Raw genomic sequence first — 13,457 nt, forward strand, 5'->3', positions numbered from 1 at the left:
ACAAACGGAGTGGTGCCAGGTCCTGTTCTGACATTATCCAGTACAAATTAAGCGGTACCTCTGACCTTGCAGTCAGAAGGCAGTTTCTGTCACCCTACGGGCTTTTCACTGTCCCCTATGGGGGTATTGGAGGTGGCTGGAGGGCTGGAAAATTCGGTCAGTTGACCTTGCTGAAGGTAACATGGTCTGAGGTGGGTTTCCCGTTTCTCCTCTGCGTCCCTGTCAGCCTTCTTTGCATGGCCTGATGGTTCATGTCGCTTGCAGAGCAGAGAGACCCTGCCTTCAAATCGATATCTGTTAATGCTGACCAAGGATATCAGGTTGCTGCCTTTCTTTTCACAGGAGATATGGGGTGACATTGGTCTCTTCTATCAAGGCATTGGGTTCTGCTCCTTTCTGTGTGGTAGCTGTTTTAAGTTAGACTTTTTAAATGAGAATGATCTTATTTTTCAGGCGTAAGCAAAACAAGGGAATAGACATTTTAAAAAGGAGCTTTGATACTAAATTTGCTTTTCTTTGCTCCGTGTGCCAGACCAAAGCTCAGGGACCCATTGTTCTTGGTCTTAAGATGTGATTGTACGATGCCTTGAGAGACTCTGCCATCTTTATTTACTCTGTACTTTACAGTAAATGGGATTAAATAATCCGTAATGTAACATGGAGTGAGATCTAGATCTCGATATTCACCACTATGAATCATTAGGATCCATTTTCTGTAGATAACCTGCCAGCAGCAAAACATGACCAATAATGATATATTTCATTCTCTTCTGTTTTCTTTCAAATAAGTCTTTTGTATTGGATGTCAATTAGTAATGCAGGGGCTGTATGGACTTACCAATGAATTTCAGTCAGTAGCATACCGTGGGGTTTCAGTCAGGGCCTTCAGTAACAAACGGCACCCCCCACACACACACACACACACACATAAATTTCTCATATGGGTCTCGATACAGCCAACAGAGCCACATATAAAATACACTATCACACACTATATGCACCACTGGATCAACACCAACAAGACAGCTGATCTTCAACAACCACAAGGCACACCACTGTGCAATATAGCAGCTATTGCAGCATCACCGTCAGCTCTTCCTTTATGTCACTTAGCAACCAGATTGCACACACACACAAACCACATGGCACAACAACATTTAGAAGAGTGCAGTCAGTAGAGTGCAGCTCTCTGCCAGGCGTATTGCCCCTTCTCGGTACTCACACTTGGTGACAAACCGCCCCCTTTTTTTCCCCTACTGGGAGAAGGGGCCCTTATTATAAGACTTCAGATGTGTTTAACCATTGCCGATTTCATGATAGAAAATAAATGTAGGTGAATGACTTTTTCATTCAATCTAAAGCAATAAAACAATGGTAAGAAAACAGCTCAGCCATGGGAAATGTTTTGCTGTGGCCTCTGAGGCGATTTCCAGCTGTGACTGTGATTAATCCGACTCTTGAAATTGTATTTTTATAGCAGAGTTTTAACATTGCAGTCTATGGCACTTCTGCGTCCAAAGCCCACTTTATCCCTCTGTGTAGAATCTGTGCCGTAGGTACGGCATTTGTACCATGTAGCCTCGTACCCTATGCCAGGTGCTCCTCCTCGGTCTCTCCAGTGACCAGGATATCATCCAGATAAGCTGCTACATGGGGAATACCCTGCAACAGACTGTCAATTTTCCTTTGGAACATGGCTGGGCTGGAGGCCACTCCAAACACTAGGCGGTTGTACCTAAACAACCCCGTGTGGGTGTTGATTGTGGTAAACTGTTTAGAGTCCTCATCCAACACCAGCTGTTGGTAGGCATGGCTCATGTCTAATTTTGAAAATGTCTTACCGCCAGCCAAGGAGAAAACAGAAAACAGGAGAGACAAAAGGAGAGGCACGATGAGCGTGCCAGAGAGAGACATTTTGAGGAAAAGGACTGTGTGCATGTGAGAAACTTGGGCAGTGGTCAACACTGGCTGCCAGGGGTTATTCTAAAGCAGAATGGTCCCATCTCTTTCGTGGTGGAACTAACGGATGGCGGAGTGTTCCACAGGCACCAGGACCACATCCATCAGCGCCATGACTCTCCTCTCCTTCAGACACCTCAGCAGAGGGGGCTTACAGGGGAGACAGAACAAGGCCCAGCACAGGAGCGACATCCAGGGGCGGTGATGACTACAGGAGTGAGTAATGAACTCAAAAGGTCACACATGCAACCCACTTCTATGTTGACAAACCCAGGCCCAGTGGGAGACACCCCACCAATGTCTGCCGAGACACCGGGGGTAGTACTACGCCGCTCTCAGCGTAGCCACAAACCGCCTGACAGACTAACCCTATAAGACAGAGACTGAAGTCAGGGTGTTCATGTGTTGCAGAAGTGGCTTACCTACTTCAGATGTTTACAGTGTCATGTGTCAGATTGTTGTTTATGTTCACGGGCCTACGCTAACAAGTTTGAAGGTGTACAAGACTTCTGTTGTTAAATGTTTTTCTGTCCACAGGGGAAATTTAGCTTAAGGGGGGAGAAGTGTTAGAAGTGTTGTAATGAGTTAAACAGGGTTAGTTTTATTATTATCCTTTTATGGGGTCCCCGGACCCTTTTATGATGTCACACAGGAAGCAAATGAGTTGTGTCCGTCAGTCTATTGGTGTGTGCCATGTTGGTGCTCGCGAACTGTTAGCGCACCGCAATTCGGCTATGTATCGGTCCCATTCAGTTAAGTAAAGCTTTCTTATTGTAAAGTACGCGTGTTGTTCAAGTTACTACAGGGAGAACAAACATTTTCCAAAGGTTTTCAGTCATCACGACCATGAGAGGTTCTTGATCATACAGCCATAACTGTGCACAAAAGGTTTCAGGCTGATCGGTCCAGTAGTTCGCGTGATTAGCCGCAGACAGACCCGCACATGACCTAACGCATAATACCGCCGCCTGGCGGAGATAACAGACACGTTTCTGCAGTTGATGTAGCGTTCGCCTGTCAGTCACGCAACTTCAACACATTCAATAAAGTATAGCCACAATATTATCAGTGCGCCACCTTCAGTTCAATAAGTAAAATCTGCGGACCAACCTGGAGTCGACGTTCCACCTCACTTGAGAGACTCGTGGCAGCCGTCTCTCGAAAAATTCATCCAGTAACTTAGTCCATTTAGGAGAACGTGTAAAAAATGCAGACAATCCTGCCAGATTTACAAAAAAACAAAACACACACACACAAAGTAGATCGGCAACAAGATCGTCAGTAGCTGTGAATGCGGCGGCCATTGCGCTTAGTTCGCTCACAACCCGCCAAAGGCTCAAGGCTGAAAGCTGATGACGACACCAGGGGCTAGCTAGCCTAGCACCGATACATCGCAGGGCCCTGAGGTGGTCTGTCACGACACATCATCATTTGATTGGCTGATGATACGGTCACTCAAAGTTGTAATCAGTTTGCAGCTTCGAGCTTCAAAGAAAGGCTAGCACGTGCCCGGGTAGTGCAGCGGTGTATTCCGTTGCCTACCAACACGGGATCGCCGGTTCGAATCCCCGTGTTACCTCCGGCCTGGTCGGGCGTCCCTACAGACACAGTTGGCAGTGTCTGCGGGTGGGAAGCCGGATGTGGGTATTTGTTCTGGTCGCTGCACTATTTCCTCCTCTGGTCGGTCAGGGCGCCCCCTGGATCCGCAGAGAGGGGGTGCAGCAGCGACCGGGGCGGCTCAGAAAGAGCGGGGTAATTGGCCAGATACAACTGGGGAGAAATTGAAAGGGGAAAAAAAAGAAGAAGAAAGGAAAGGTTAGCAATACAGCGCTGGTCCAAGCAGCTGTGGTGTGTTTGGATGACAGGAAATCTCGACAAAACAAGTAACTGAACCCAGACACATCCCAGGCACCCTTCAGTTTAATTATGAAAAACAATTAGGCTTTTTTAATTTTGACAGGGCCAGCAGAGAAGACCCTGATGGCCTAACAACCCACCACTGGTTTCAGGTGACTTTGTGTTCGGTGTAGCATTTACACGGACGCGCACGCATACGTGCGCACACCACACACACACACACACACACATTCCAACTTTGTTTAAATGACTCTGATGCAATTTAGCCCTGCTCTAATTATTTGTTGGTGACAGGCGCACAGCGAGGGACTAATGAATAAATCTGATAATGGCTTTATTTTTTTAATTAATTTCTTTTTTGTTTGTCTCGGGTTTTGCCCAAGTTAAAAAGTCAGTCTGCTCTTGTAAAAACTAGACGTTTGGGGCCGTGCCTCGACTTTATTCTGACTATTTGAATGCACGGCATGATGGTGCAGTGGCTAGCACGGTCGCCTCACAGCAAGAAGGTCCTGGGTTCGAGCCCCGGGGGTAGTCCAGCCTTGGTGGGTCGTCCCGGGTCGTTCTCCCCGTGTCTGCGTGGGTTTCCTCCGGGTGCTTCGGTTTCCTCCCACAGTCCAAAGACATGCAGGTCAGGTGAATCGGCCGCACTAATCTGTCCCTAGGTGTGTGTGTGTGTGTGTGTGTGTGTGTGTGTGTGTGTGTGTGTGTGTGTGTGTGTGTGTGTGTGTGTGTGTGTGTGTGTGTGTGTGTGTGTGTGTGTGTGTGTCGGCCCTATGTGATGGCCTGGTGACCTGTCCAGGGTGTCTCCCCGCCTGCCTCCCAGTGACTGCTGGAAATAGGCTCCAGCATCCCCACGACCCTGAGAGCAGGATAAGCGCTTCAGATAATGGATGGATGGGTGGATGGATGGGTGGATGGATGGATGGGTGGATGGATGTATTTGAATGACTGACATTATTTTTAATGTACACTGCAACAAGAAAAAGAAAAGATCCTCTGCAAGTGTTTTGAAAACTTGCCAGGCTTACTCCAAGGAACGTGGAGATAAATGATCGAGAACATTTTCTCTTTTATGAAAATGTTAACATTTCTAAATATTCCTCTCTGTGGATAAATGTCAGTTTGATAAAAAAAAAAGAAACCTTTCAAGGTTTGTGTCATTATGATTTATTTTATTTCTTTAACTTTTAGAATTTGTTAGATGAGTAAAATCCCGTTAGAAAGAAAATGTGTCCGGGCAATAAATAGTTTGCCTCGTGTTGAACAAAGCTCGGTAAGTCTAAATAATACAGAAGAAAAGAAAAAGCAGAGGACGACACGTTTTGTAGAGCAGCCAAGAGTAGACCGCCACGCGGACCTCAGGGTTTTGACCTTCAGCAGGTAAAAGAAAGGTCAAAGTGGCTTTTTAGAGGATGGGCTCGATGAGCGGGGGGTATTAGTTCTATGAAGCTAACACATGTGTATGTTACACCCCCCACACACACACACACACCAAACAATCACACAAAAAAACACATTTGCTGTAAATAAACTCATAATGTAATACAAAGACTAGCGATGTCCTACACAATCCTAGAAGACCTTCCCAAGGCGCCTGTAGGATTTTTAGGATTGTGATCTTGTCTGGATCCAAGGTCATGGATGTGGATAATTATTTCCAGATACTCTAGTTCAGTATCTTTCCAATTCTGTGGGAAAACTAAAAACTCAGAGGATAAAAACGTAGACCTCTTGCAGATTAAAGGATTACTGCGCTGTCGAATTTGTGGATATTTTGTTAAATTGTGGCATTTGCTTTCGTTGATTTATGCAAAAGCTCATAGATTGCATCAGCTCCCAAAATGCACTTTAAACAGTTCTTTAGTATGAGAAATGGTTGTACCACAGCCAGAAATTACTCTCCCAAAAGATGTGATGATGGAAAATGGTGCAAATAAGAAGTGTATTTCAAACTGAGAAATGTCACAAATCTAAATGACTGCAATGACTAAAACGAGGTCCAAATCATGGTGTGAGCAGTGTGTTTCCAGGTCTCGGAATAATCACGCATGTAAGCAGGGGCGTGCGCTCATTGTGGCGAGCCCCCCCCCCCCCCATGATTGGCAGCAATCATGGAAATAAGGGGGAAAAAACTTTAAACGTATAAAACACACAATCTGATCTGATGCATTATCATGATATAAAATGGGCCTAACTCGCACAACGTTCCCAACAAATAGCCAGGTTATAGGCAGCTCCCTATCTGGCCCACCCAGCAGATGAAGTTAGTATGCAAATTCTATTAATAATGCTATAATATACCAATGTACTACAATGCCTTTCGTTTAAAATGTGAGTACTTACTAAACAAGCGTTAAATATGCCGTGGTTTAACATATTTTGTTTGCACCACCACCACCCCGCCCCCCATGAGAGGTTTATGTCCAGTTCCTGCGCACGCCCCTGGAGGAAAGTAAATGAAGATCTATATCTCGCAGTGTGTCCACAAAGCTTGGGAAATCCTCCGTGTATTCGGTCAGGAGGATATCATGCTATAAACGTCCCACTTCACACAGGGAAGTACATCTAAAAGGTGTCTTGTTGTTTCCATATGAGGAAGAATTTGTAGCGTTGCCAGGCAGTATTGTCTGAGTGGGGGGGGGGGTCTGACAATCGGCATCCATTTTGCCAGACTACATTGCGTACCTTTGCCATTTTGCATGCAAAGGAAAGAATACAGTGAGGCGAATTGCAAAATTTTGCCCAAAAATATTTTGCTTGGTTTACTCAAAACTCATCTGCCCTGGGGTGTCCGGTGTAGGGTAGTGGTCTATTCCGTTGCCTACCAACACGGGGATCGCCGGTTCGAATCCCTGTGTTACCTCCGGCTTAGTCAGGCGTCCCTACAGACACGATTAACCGTGTCTGCCGGTGGGAAGCCGGATGTGGGTATGTGTCCTGGTCGCTGCGCTAGCGCCTCCTCCTGTCGGTCGGGACGCCTGTTTGGGGGGGGGGCAGCGTGATCCTCCCACGTGCTATGTCCCCCTGGTGAAACTCCTCACTGTTAGGTGAAAAGAAGTGGCTGGCAACTCTACATGTATTGGAGGAGGCGTGTGGTAGTCTGCAGCCCTCCCTGGATCGGCAGAGGGGGTGGAGCAGCAGCCGGGATGGCTTGGAAGAGTGGGGTAATTGGATGGGTACAATTGGGGGGGGGGGGACTCATCGGTCGTCTCAGACCGGCCAATTCAATTTTGGAGTCCTGAACAAGGGCTCCAAAACCACTTCTATCCAAATAAGGATCAAAACGTACTATAAATAACTGCCAATGCCCGATTCAGACAAAATGTTATAAACAATATTATGGTCCATATTTTATGTCGCTGGCTCCAGAAGCGTATCTGTTCTCAGCCTGCTTGTTTGGGTGCAGGAACAGAGGTGGAGCAGCTTATGGATGTTTGCTGCTAGTGGCAGATGGGAGTAAGGTTATAGTTGTTGTTGTTAGCCATTGTCCTTGCCAATATGCATTACCACAATGGAAAATCTAGGCTACGTGCCACAGAGAGCATTCGCAGATAGCCAGTACCATCAGGCATCGGTCCTCACCTCAAAGACAAGGAGGGCTGATAATCAGCACACAATCCAGATTCAGATTCAGACAACTTTATTTACCCCAGAAGGGCAATTCAGTCCCCACAGTCCACCCAGACATACACAAACTCACAGACAAGCGGCGATCGTCACCATGTCAGGGGCAACAGACAGATCAGTACATGGGAAGAGATGCACACTGCCACCCTCATGTGGCCCTGCATGCATGCAGACTCACACGAGGACCAGGCGAAGGGCAAACAGCCGTACGATCCAGGTAACGTTTGGTGATCATTCTTTTCATTCATAACTGTATTCCTCCTGAAGCGGACGTGTCAATCATGGAACACCTCCTTTTCATTTTCTGAACATGTAGATGTCCAGCGTCACTTCGGCTAAAAATAAAGAAGAAGAAAAAAAAACCCACACAAAAGCAGAAATGGTACAAATGGCAAGGAACAGATACACTCGGCCTTTTTATTTTTGAAGCAGGGAGAATTCACTGTTTTTCTTCTAGAAGATACCGTCGCCTCCCTATTTCAGTTGTGATGGTGTCGCACAACCTCGTTTGCCACTTGTGTCGCTGTGTCCGGCTCGAGCCGTCATCTAGCTGTCATGTGTCCCCATGCGCCCCGTGTCTGCGCTGTCCGTCCCCGTGCATCATAGCCCTGTAAATGTAATGTCATGATACGTATGATAAATCTGGTGCTGTGTGGCTCAGCGGGCACAGACGCACACTGGGGGCAAAAATAGATGTAACTGCATGGTACTGTAGGGCACTGCTTACCTACCTTATCTAAGTATCTGTCTCATCTGTTCATGTCTTGTCTGCCTCACTGTGTATAGTCTCTCCCCATGCACACAATGTCAGACTAGCCAACCACAGCGCCATAAATCCCTGTCGCGTCTCGGCCGGGAGACTGGCAACATTGCAAGTATGACCCCGACCAATCATCGTACGCCACCTTTCGTGAGCTTGCGCGAGTTCATAGGTTATCGCGGAGGAGGGTCAAGAAATCGCCAGTCATGGCTACAGAAGGGCTGTGTGTGATGCCGGTGGTCCTGTGCTCTGAAAAGAAAAGGAAAAGAACGAAAAAGAACAATTGTGGATGCTGTTGGGGCTAGTGATAACCTGGCGTAGCTTAACCAGCTGCTCACCGGGTTGCTGAAGTGCCTCCTCTCTTTCTCACCAACATTTTAGCTTCTTTTTTTAAAAAAATGTTTTGACTCAGTCATGGTGCTCCCTGGAGGAAACGTCAAAAAGCAGGGGTATTGTTGCCACCGCTCAAAGGAACCTTCCCTCGGTTTCGTCGTTCCACCTGACAGCATCTCTTTCTCTTCGCCTTGTTTACATATGTGCGCCAGAGAGCACCCTGTCATCCTATTGGTCAACGTCAAGGACACGTCGTAGGAGTTGTCAGGCTAGGTGGGAAAATACAAAAGAAATCTGACATGCTACTTTTACTAGGGAAGAAACCGTTACCCCCATCTCCTGCTTCTTGTCTGTTTTGGAGTCGGAAAAGATCAAATTCTACATACCAGGTTCGACGGACAAATTTTACAGTCATCGGCAGCCTCTGATCTCTTATGTGAAGAGTCTGACCCCCCTTTCCCCAGGATGACTACCCGGATGAGACGGCCAACACAACGAAACAGCTAAATCCTGCAGTTTGGTAGCACACTGAAAATCTACGAATCTCCCAACAACTTATCGTGCACTGTCATGGCCCATACATATACACTTTGCTCTCGTTTGTGCTTGCATGTGTGTGTATAGATTTTCTTTTCTTGTTCTCTTTGTTTTACACTAATGTACCTCTTTTGTTATTGTTGTTATTATTATTCTTAACTGTAATGTATTTTTGTTATTATTGTCATATTTCCTTGATCTAAGATAAGGAGCTCATAAGACTAAGTGGTGGGGGGGTAGAGGAAGGGGGGTTGGACGGGTTCAATAATGGAACAGTTTAAGTTAATGCATTGTTTTATGTTTTCCTAAAATGTTCCAAAATGTTTGTTTTCCTAAAAGGCCAATAAAGTATGTCCATGAGAAAAAAAAAGAAATTCTGACATGGTAGACTTTTCGTTGCGGTGTCGTGGGGCGTCTCAGATGCCACATCGCTGTTCTTCAATTATGTCACACTGCACGGGGTCAAGACGCCTCTTCATCATTCCCAACGTCCATAATCAGGGCCCAATGCTGGAAAATTTGTCAGCAATGACAAAATCGTGCCAAATTGGGGCTGAAATCGTGCAGTCTGCTCCCGGCATGAGACCAGCTACAGTGCAGAGTGTGATGGGGCCATGACATTAACTGAGAAGGGAGGTGTCTGCCGTAGCAAAACGAGTTTGGTGCAGGTCGTCACATGCTGAGTGTATGCACAGTACACCCTGTATAGTCCTCAACAACATCAGATATGATGGAAGGTGAAGTACCCCTCATTTGGATACTTGACTCCTACCCTCCCCCCCCCCCCCCAGTGTCTGAGCATGCATTATAATGAGTAGATAATTAGAATTTGATGCTAAGAATAGACTGGCAATGTCGCAGAGTTTTGCAGAATTCCCGGGAATACATGGAATAGAGGTCCCACGGGACAGATCCCTGAGGGGTTTCTTTGGTCTTCAGTGACCTCTCTCTCTCTCTCTCTCTCTCGCTCTCACTTCTGCCATCTCCTGCCCCAACTCTTCTCCGGCAAACACTATCCTATCCCCAACTTCTGTGACATCTGTGTTTCCACATGGGCTTAAGACCCCACATCTGCCACAGCGCAGAAAAGTGTAATCATGTTTATCAAGACCGCAGATTTCCATCCACCGTTGGCCACTGAAAATGTGTCACATGATGTTTGTGTTCTACATGTAACGGTTCATTTGTTCATTGTCTCAAATTTACCTGATGTGCGTTACTTACACACACATACACACGAACACACGTGTGCATCGAGCTACAGATGCAGCCTACAGACACTCGCTCAAAATAACCTGCCTGGATTGGAGGTTTGGTTTGGAGCTGAAAATCCCCTCCCTCCTTCAAGCAGTTTGGGTAAACAGTGCTTCACTATTTGTTATGGACACACGGCGCTGCAGCAGCATATGCCAGTTACACACATGTTTTGGCGAGGTAGTCATTCTGCTGTAAACTCAGGTTCAGTGCGTCTGCATGGTCAATTTGACATCAGCCAACACGGGGAGGAAACCATAGTGACGCAGACCGGGCTTAAATACATTTTTTGCATATCTCTTCGCCATTCAAGTACTGTGTATCTCAGAAAATATGAAAACTGTGGACATTCACAGACACACATATCTGGATAGTTCATGTTTTTTGTTTTTTTTTGAAGAACAAAATTTGGAGTTGTGTATCTATTTGCGTTATTTATGAGCAACTGAAAAGAACATGTTTGAAACAAGCCGCCATCAACAACAAGCATATTTTTTGTTTTGTAGTCCGCCAAAGCATTTTCATGTCTCTATTTTCACTCTATTTTCATGTCACAAATTATGCCCAGATAAGATGTGTGCTCCTAAATTTTTTGTTATGTTGATATATTGTGCAGCTCTACTTGTCAGTCACTTTCGATTAAGCGTCTGCTAAATGAGGAAATGCAATAATGTCAACATGCAAATTCTTGAATGAATTGTGAACTGTGATTGGCTGTCCTGCAGGGAGGCTCATCTGTGCTGTACCTGTTAGTCCTCCGTGGTCGTTAGCCTGATCTGTTTTAAATGCTGCTTTCATACACAGCAGAAGAATAGCCATCCCAGCAAGTCATTACATTTGGGGTCGTTTTATATTACCCCACATTAAGTCTTAGAATACGTTTTAACTGGAAAAAGCCGGAAAAAAACAACCTTTGCGGCCGACACAACAATGTGGATCCCTATATTTGATCCCCCACCCAAAAAAAAGCCATTTGATGGACAGTTATTGAAATGTTAAATAAAACTAAAACACTGAAACAGTACAACTGACATCCTATCTGGCTGTGGGTACAGATTTTTGATTTTTGCTTCTTTCTTTCTTTCTTTGCCTGAAAGGGTCATGTTTAAGGTTAACTGGACCTACGTGAAGGAGAGGAGGCGACGTGAAGAAGATGTGGGTAGAGGCAGATACCATGAGAGTGGGGAAGATGGGAGGGAGGGAATGAAGGGAAGGGTGAAAGAGAAGAGGTATCTTGGGATTAATTAGACCGGACTTCTTTGTGAGCGACTGACTATTTACAGGATGTTAATGACTCGTATCAGTGGTGGACAGGGATTAGCATGCTTTGTCTGTGTGTGTCTGTGTGCGCTATAATCAGCGAACGGGGATTAATTTACCCTGTGTGTGTGTGTGTGTGTGTTAGAGAGAGCGAGAGAGGGAGAGGGAGAGAAGGAGCGAGGCCAGTTAACTGACCTTGCCTAATCTGGACTGATACTGTTGAAAATTAGCTGTTGTTTCCCATCCACCTACCCAGATACCAGATACACACACACACACACACACACACACACACAAATACCTATCCATGTCGAACCCCCACCCCCCAATACAGCAGGGCACTGATGATTCCAGCTGGTTAGCATGTTCTGCTACTCCGCCTGTTGTTGTAATCTTGGGGATAGAGAGAAAAGAGGGAGGAGATGGTGTGTGTGTGTCTGTGTGTGTGTGTATGAGATCGTCTTGGTTCTCCATGCCATTGGACTCTGCCTCCCCCCCCCCCCCCCCCCCCGCCAAAGAGGACGTGGTGGCTGCAGGCACATCAGCCACTCCACGTAAAAAGCTGTCATGCGCAGGCGTCCTCCTATTATGCGGCTCCGGGATCGGTTTCTGTGTCCACCTGAGGACCCGGAGGGACCCAGAGCCAAGCACTCTGCCAAATACATGGTGGATGAACAAAGCTCACGAGATTCAATCACATGCTGACAGAAATGATCTGCACAACTTCTACAATTCTATATAGACTATATACGGCCCTAGGAACTGCCCTGTCACACCCTTAAAACCAGTGGACGGCCTGACAAACCTGAAAGACCAAAAGCGGATCCTGGCAAGGTGGGACGAACATTTTGAAGCCCCACTTAACCTGCACTCACCAAACGACCAATCCACCCTGGAAGAGCTGCCAATTCGTCCACCCATTCCCGACCTTGACCACTCACCAACTTTTCAAGAAGTACTTACAGCCATCAACTCCCTCAAGAACAATAAGTCCGCTGGCAGTGATGGTGTCTCAGCAGAACTCCTAAAACAAGGAGGATACTTGTGCAACACAGTGATTTATCAGTACGTTCTGCAGGTCTGGGACCAGGAGAGTGTCCCTCAACAATGGAGGGATGCTAAAATTGTCACCCTGTACAAAAACAGGGGTGACAAGTCCATCTGCAGCAACAGCCATGGCCTATCCCTGCTAGCTGTTGCAGGCAAGGTCCTAGCAAAGGTCATGCTATGCAGGATGGTGATGCACTCGACAGAACATCTGCTGCCAGAGCCACAGGGCGGTTTCAGGAAGGACAGGAGTGCCGTGGTTAGGATGTTCACAGTAAGACAGCTACAAGAGAAGTGCCATGAACAACATCAGGACCTTTTCGTGGCTTTTGTCGACCTCTCCAAAGCTTCTGACACTGTGAATCGAGAGCTAATTGGGAAAATCCTGAGGAAGTTTGGCTGTCCAAGCAGATTTGTGAACAGTCATACTCGACCCTGAGTGACCGGCGCGTGTGTGTGTGTGTGTGTGTGTGTGTGTGTGTGTGTGTGTGTGTGTGTGTGTGTGTGTGTGTGTGTGTGTGTGTGTGTATGTACATGTTTAGCTATCCTTATGTGGACCAAATGTCCTCATTAGGATAGAAAGACCTGAGAGCATCTACCTTGTGTGGACATTTCAGAGGTCCTCACAAGGAAAAGGGTCTATTTTAGGGTTAGGACTTGGTTTTAGGGTTACAGTTAGAATTAGGGTTAGGTTAGGGTAAGGGTTAGGGTTAGGCATGTAGTTTGCATGGTCAAGGTTAGGGTTAAGGGCTAGAAAATGAATGTAGTCAATGAGGGGTCCTCATAAGGATAGTGAAACGAGTGTGTGTGTGAGAGGTGGAAC

The 13,457-nt window shown here is 46.4% G+C and overlaps 1 protein-coding gene across 1 annotated transcript in view; it reads right to left on the reverse strand.

The window, feature by feature from the left end:
- Positions 1–2,019: 2,019 nt before the first annotated feature.
- LOC130124862 (protein enabled homolog) overlaps positions 2,020–13,457 on the reverse strand; it is a 160,096-nt gene continuing 148,658 nt past the window's right edge. The window contains exon 5 of the mRNA XM_056294208.1: positions 2,020–2,167. Coding sequence (XP_056150183.1) covers positions 2,020–2,167 — 148 coding nt within the window. The remainder of the gene's footprint in view (positions 2,168–13,457) is intronic.

Source organism: Lampris incognitus, chromosome 15 (genome assembly GCF_029633865.1).
Source record: "Lampris incognitus isolate fLamInc1 chromosome 15, fLamInc1.hap2, whole genome shotgun sequence".
NCBI lineage: Eukaryota > Metazoa > Chordata > Actinopteri > Lampriformes > Lampridae > Lampris > Lampris incognitus.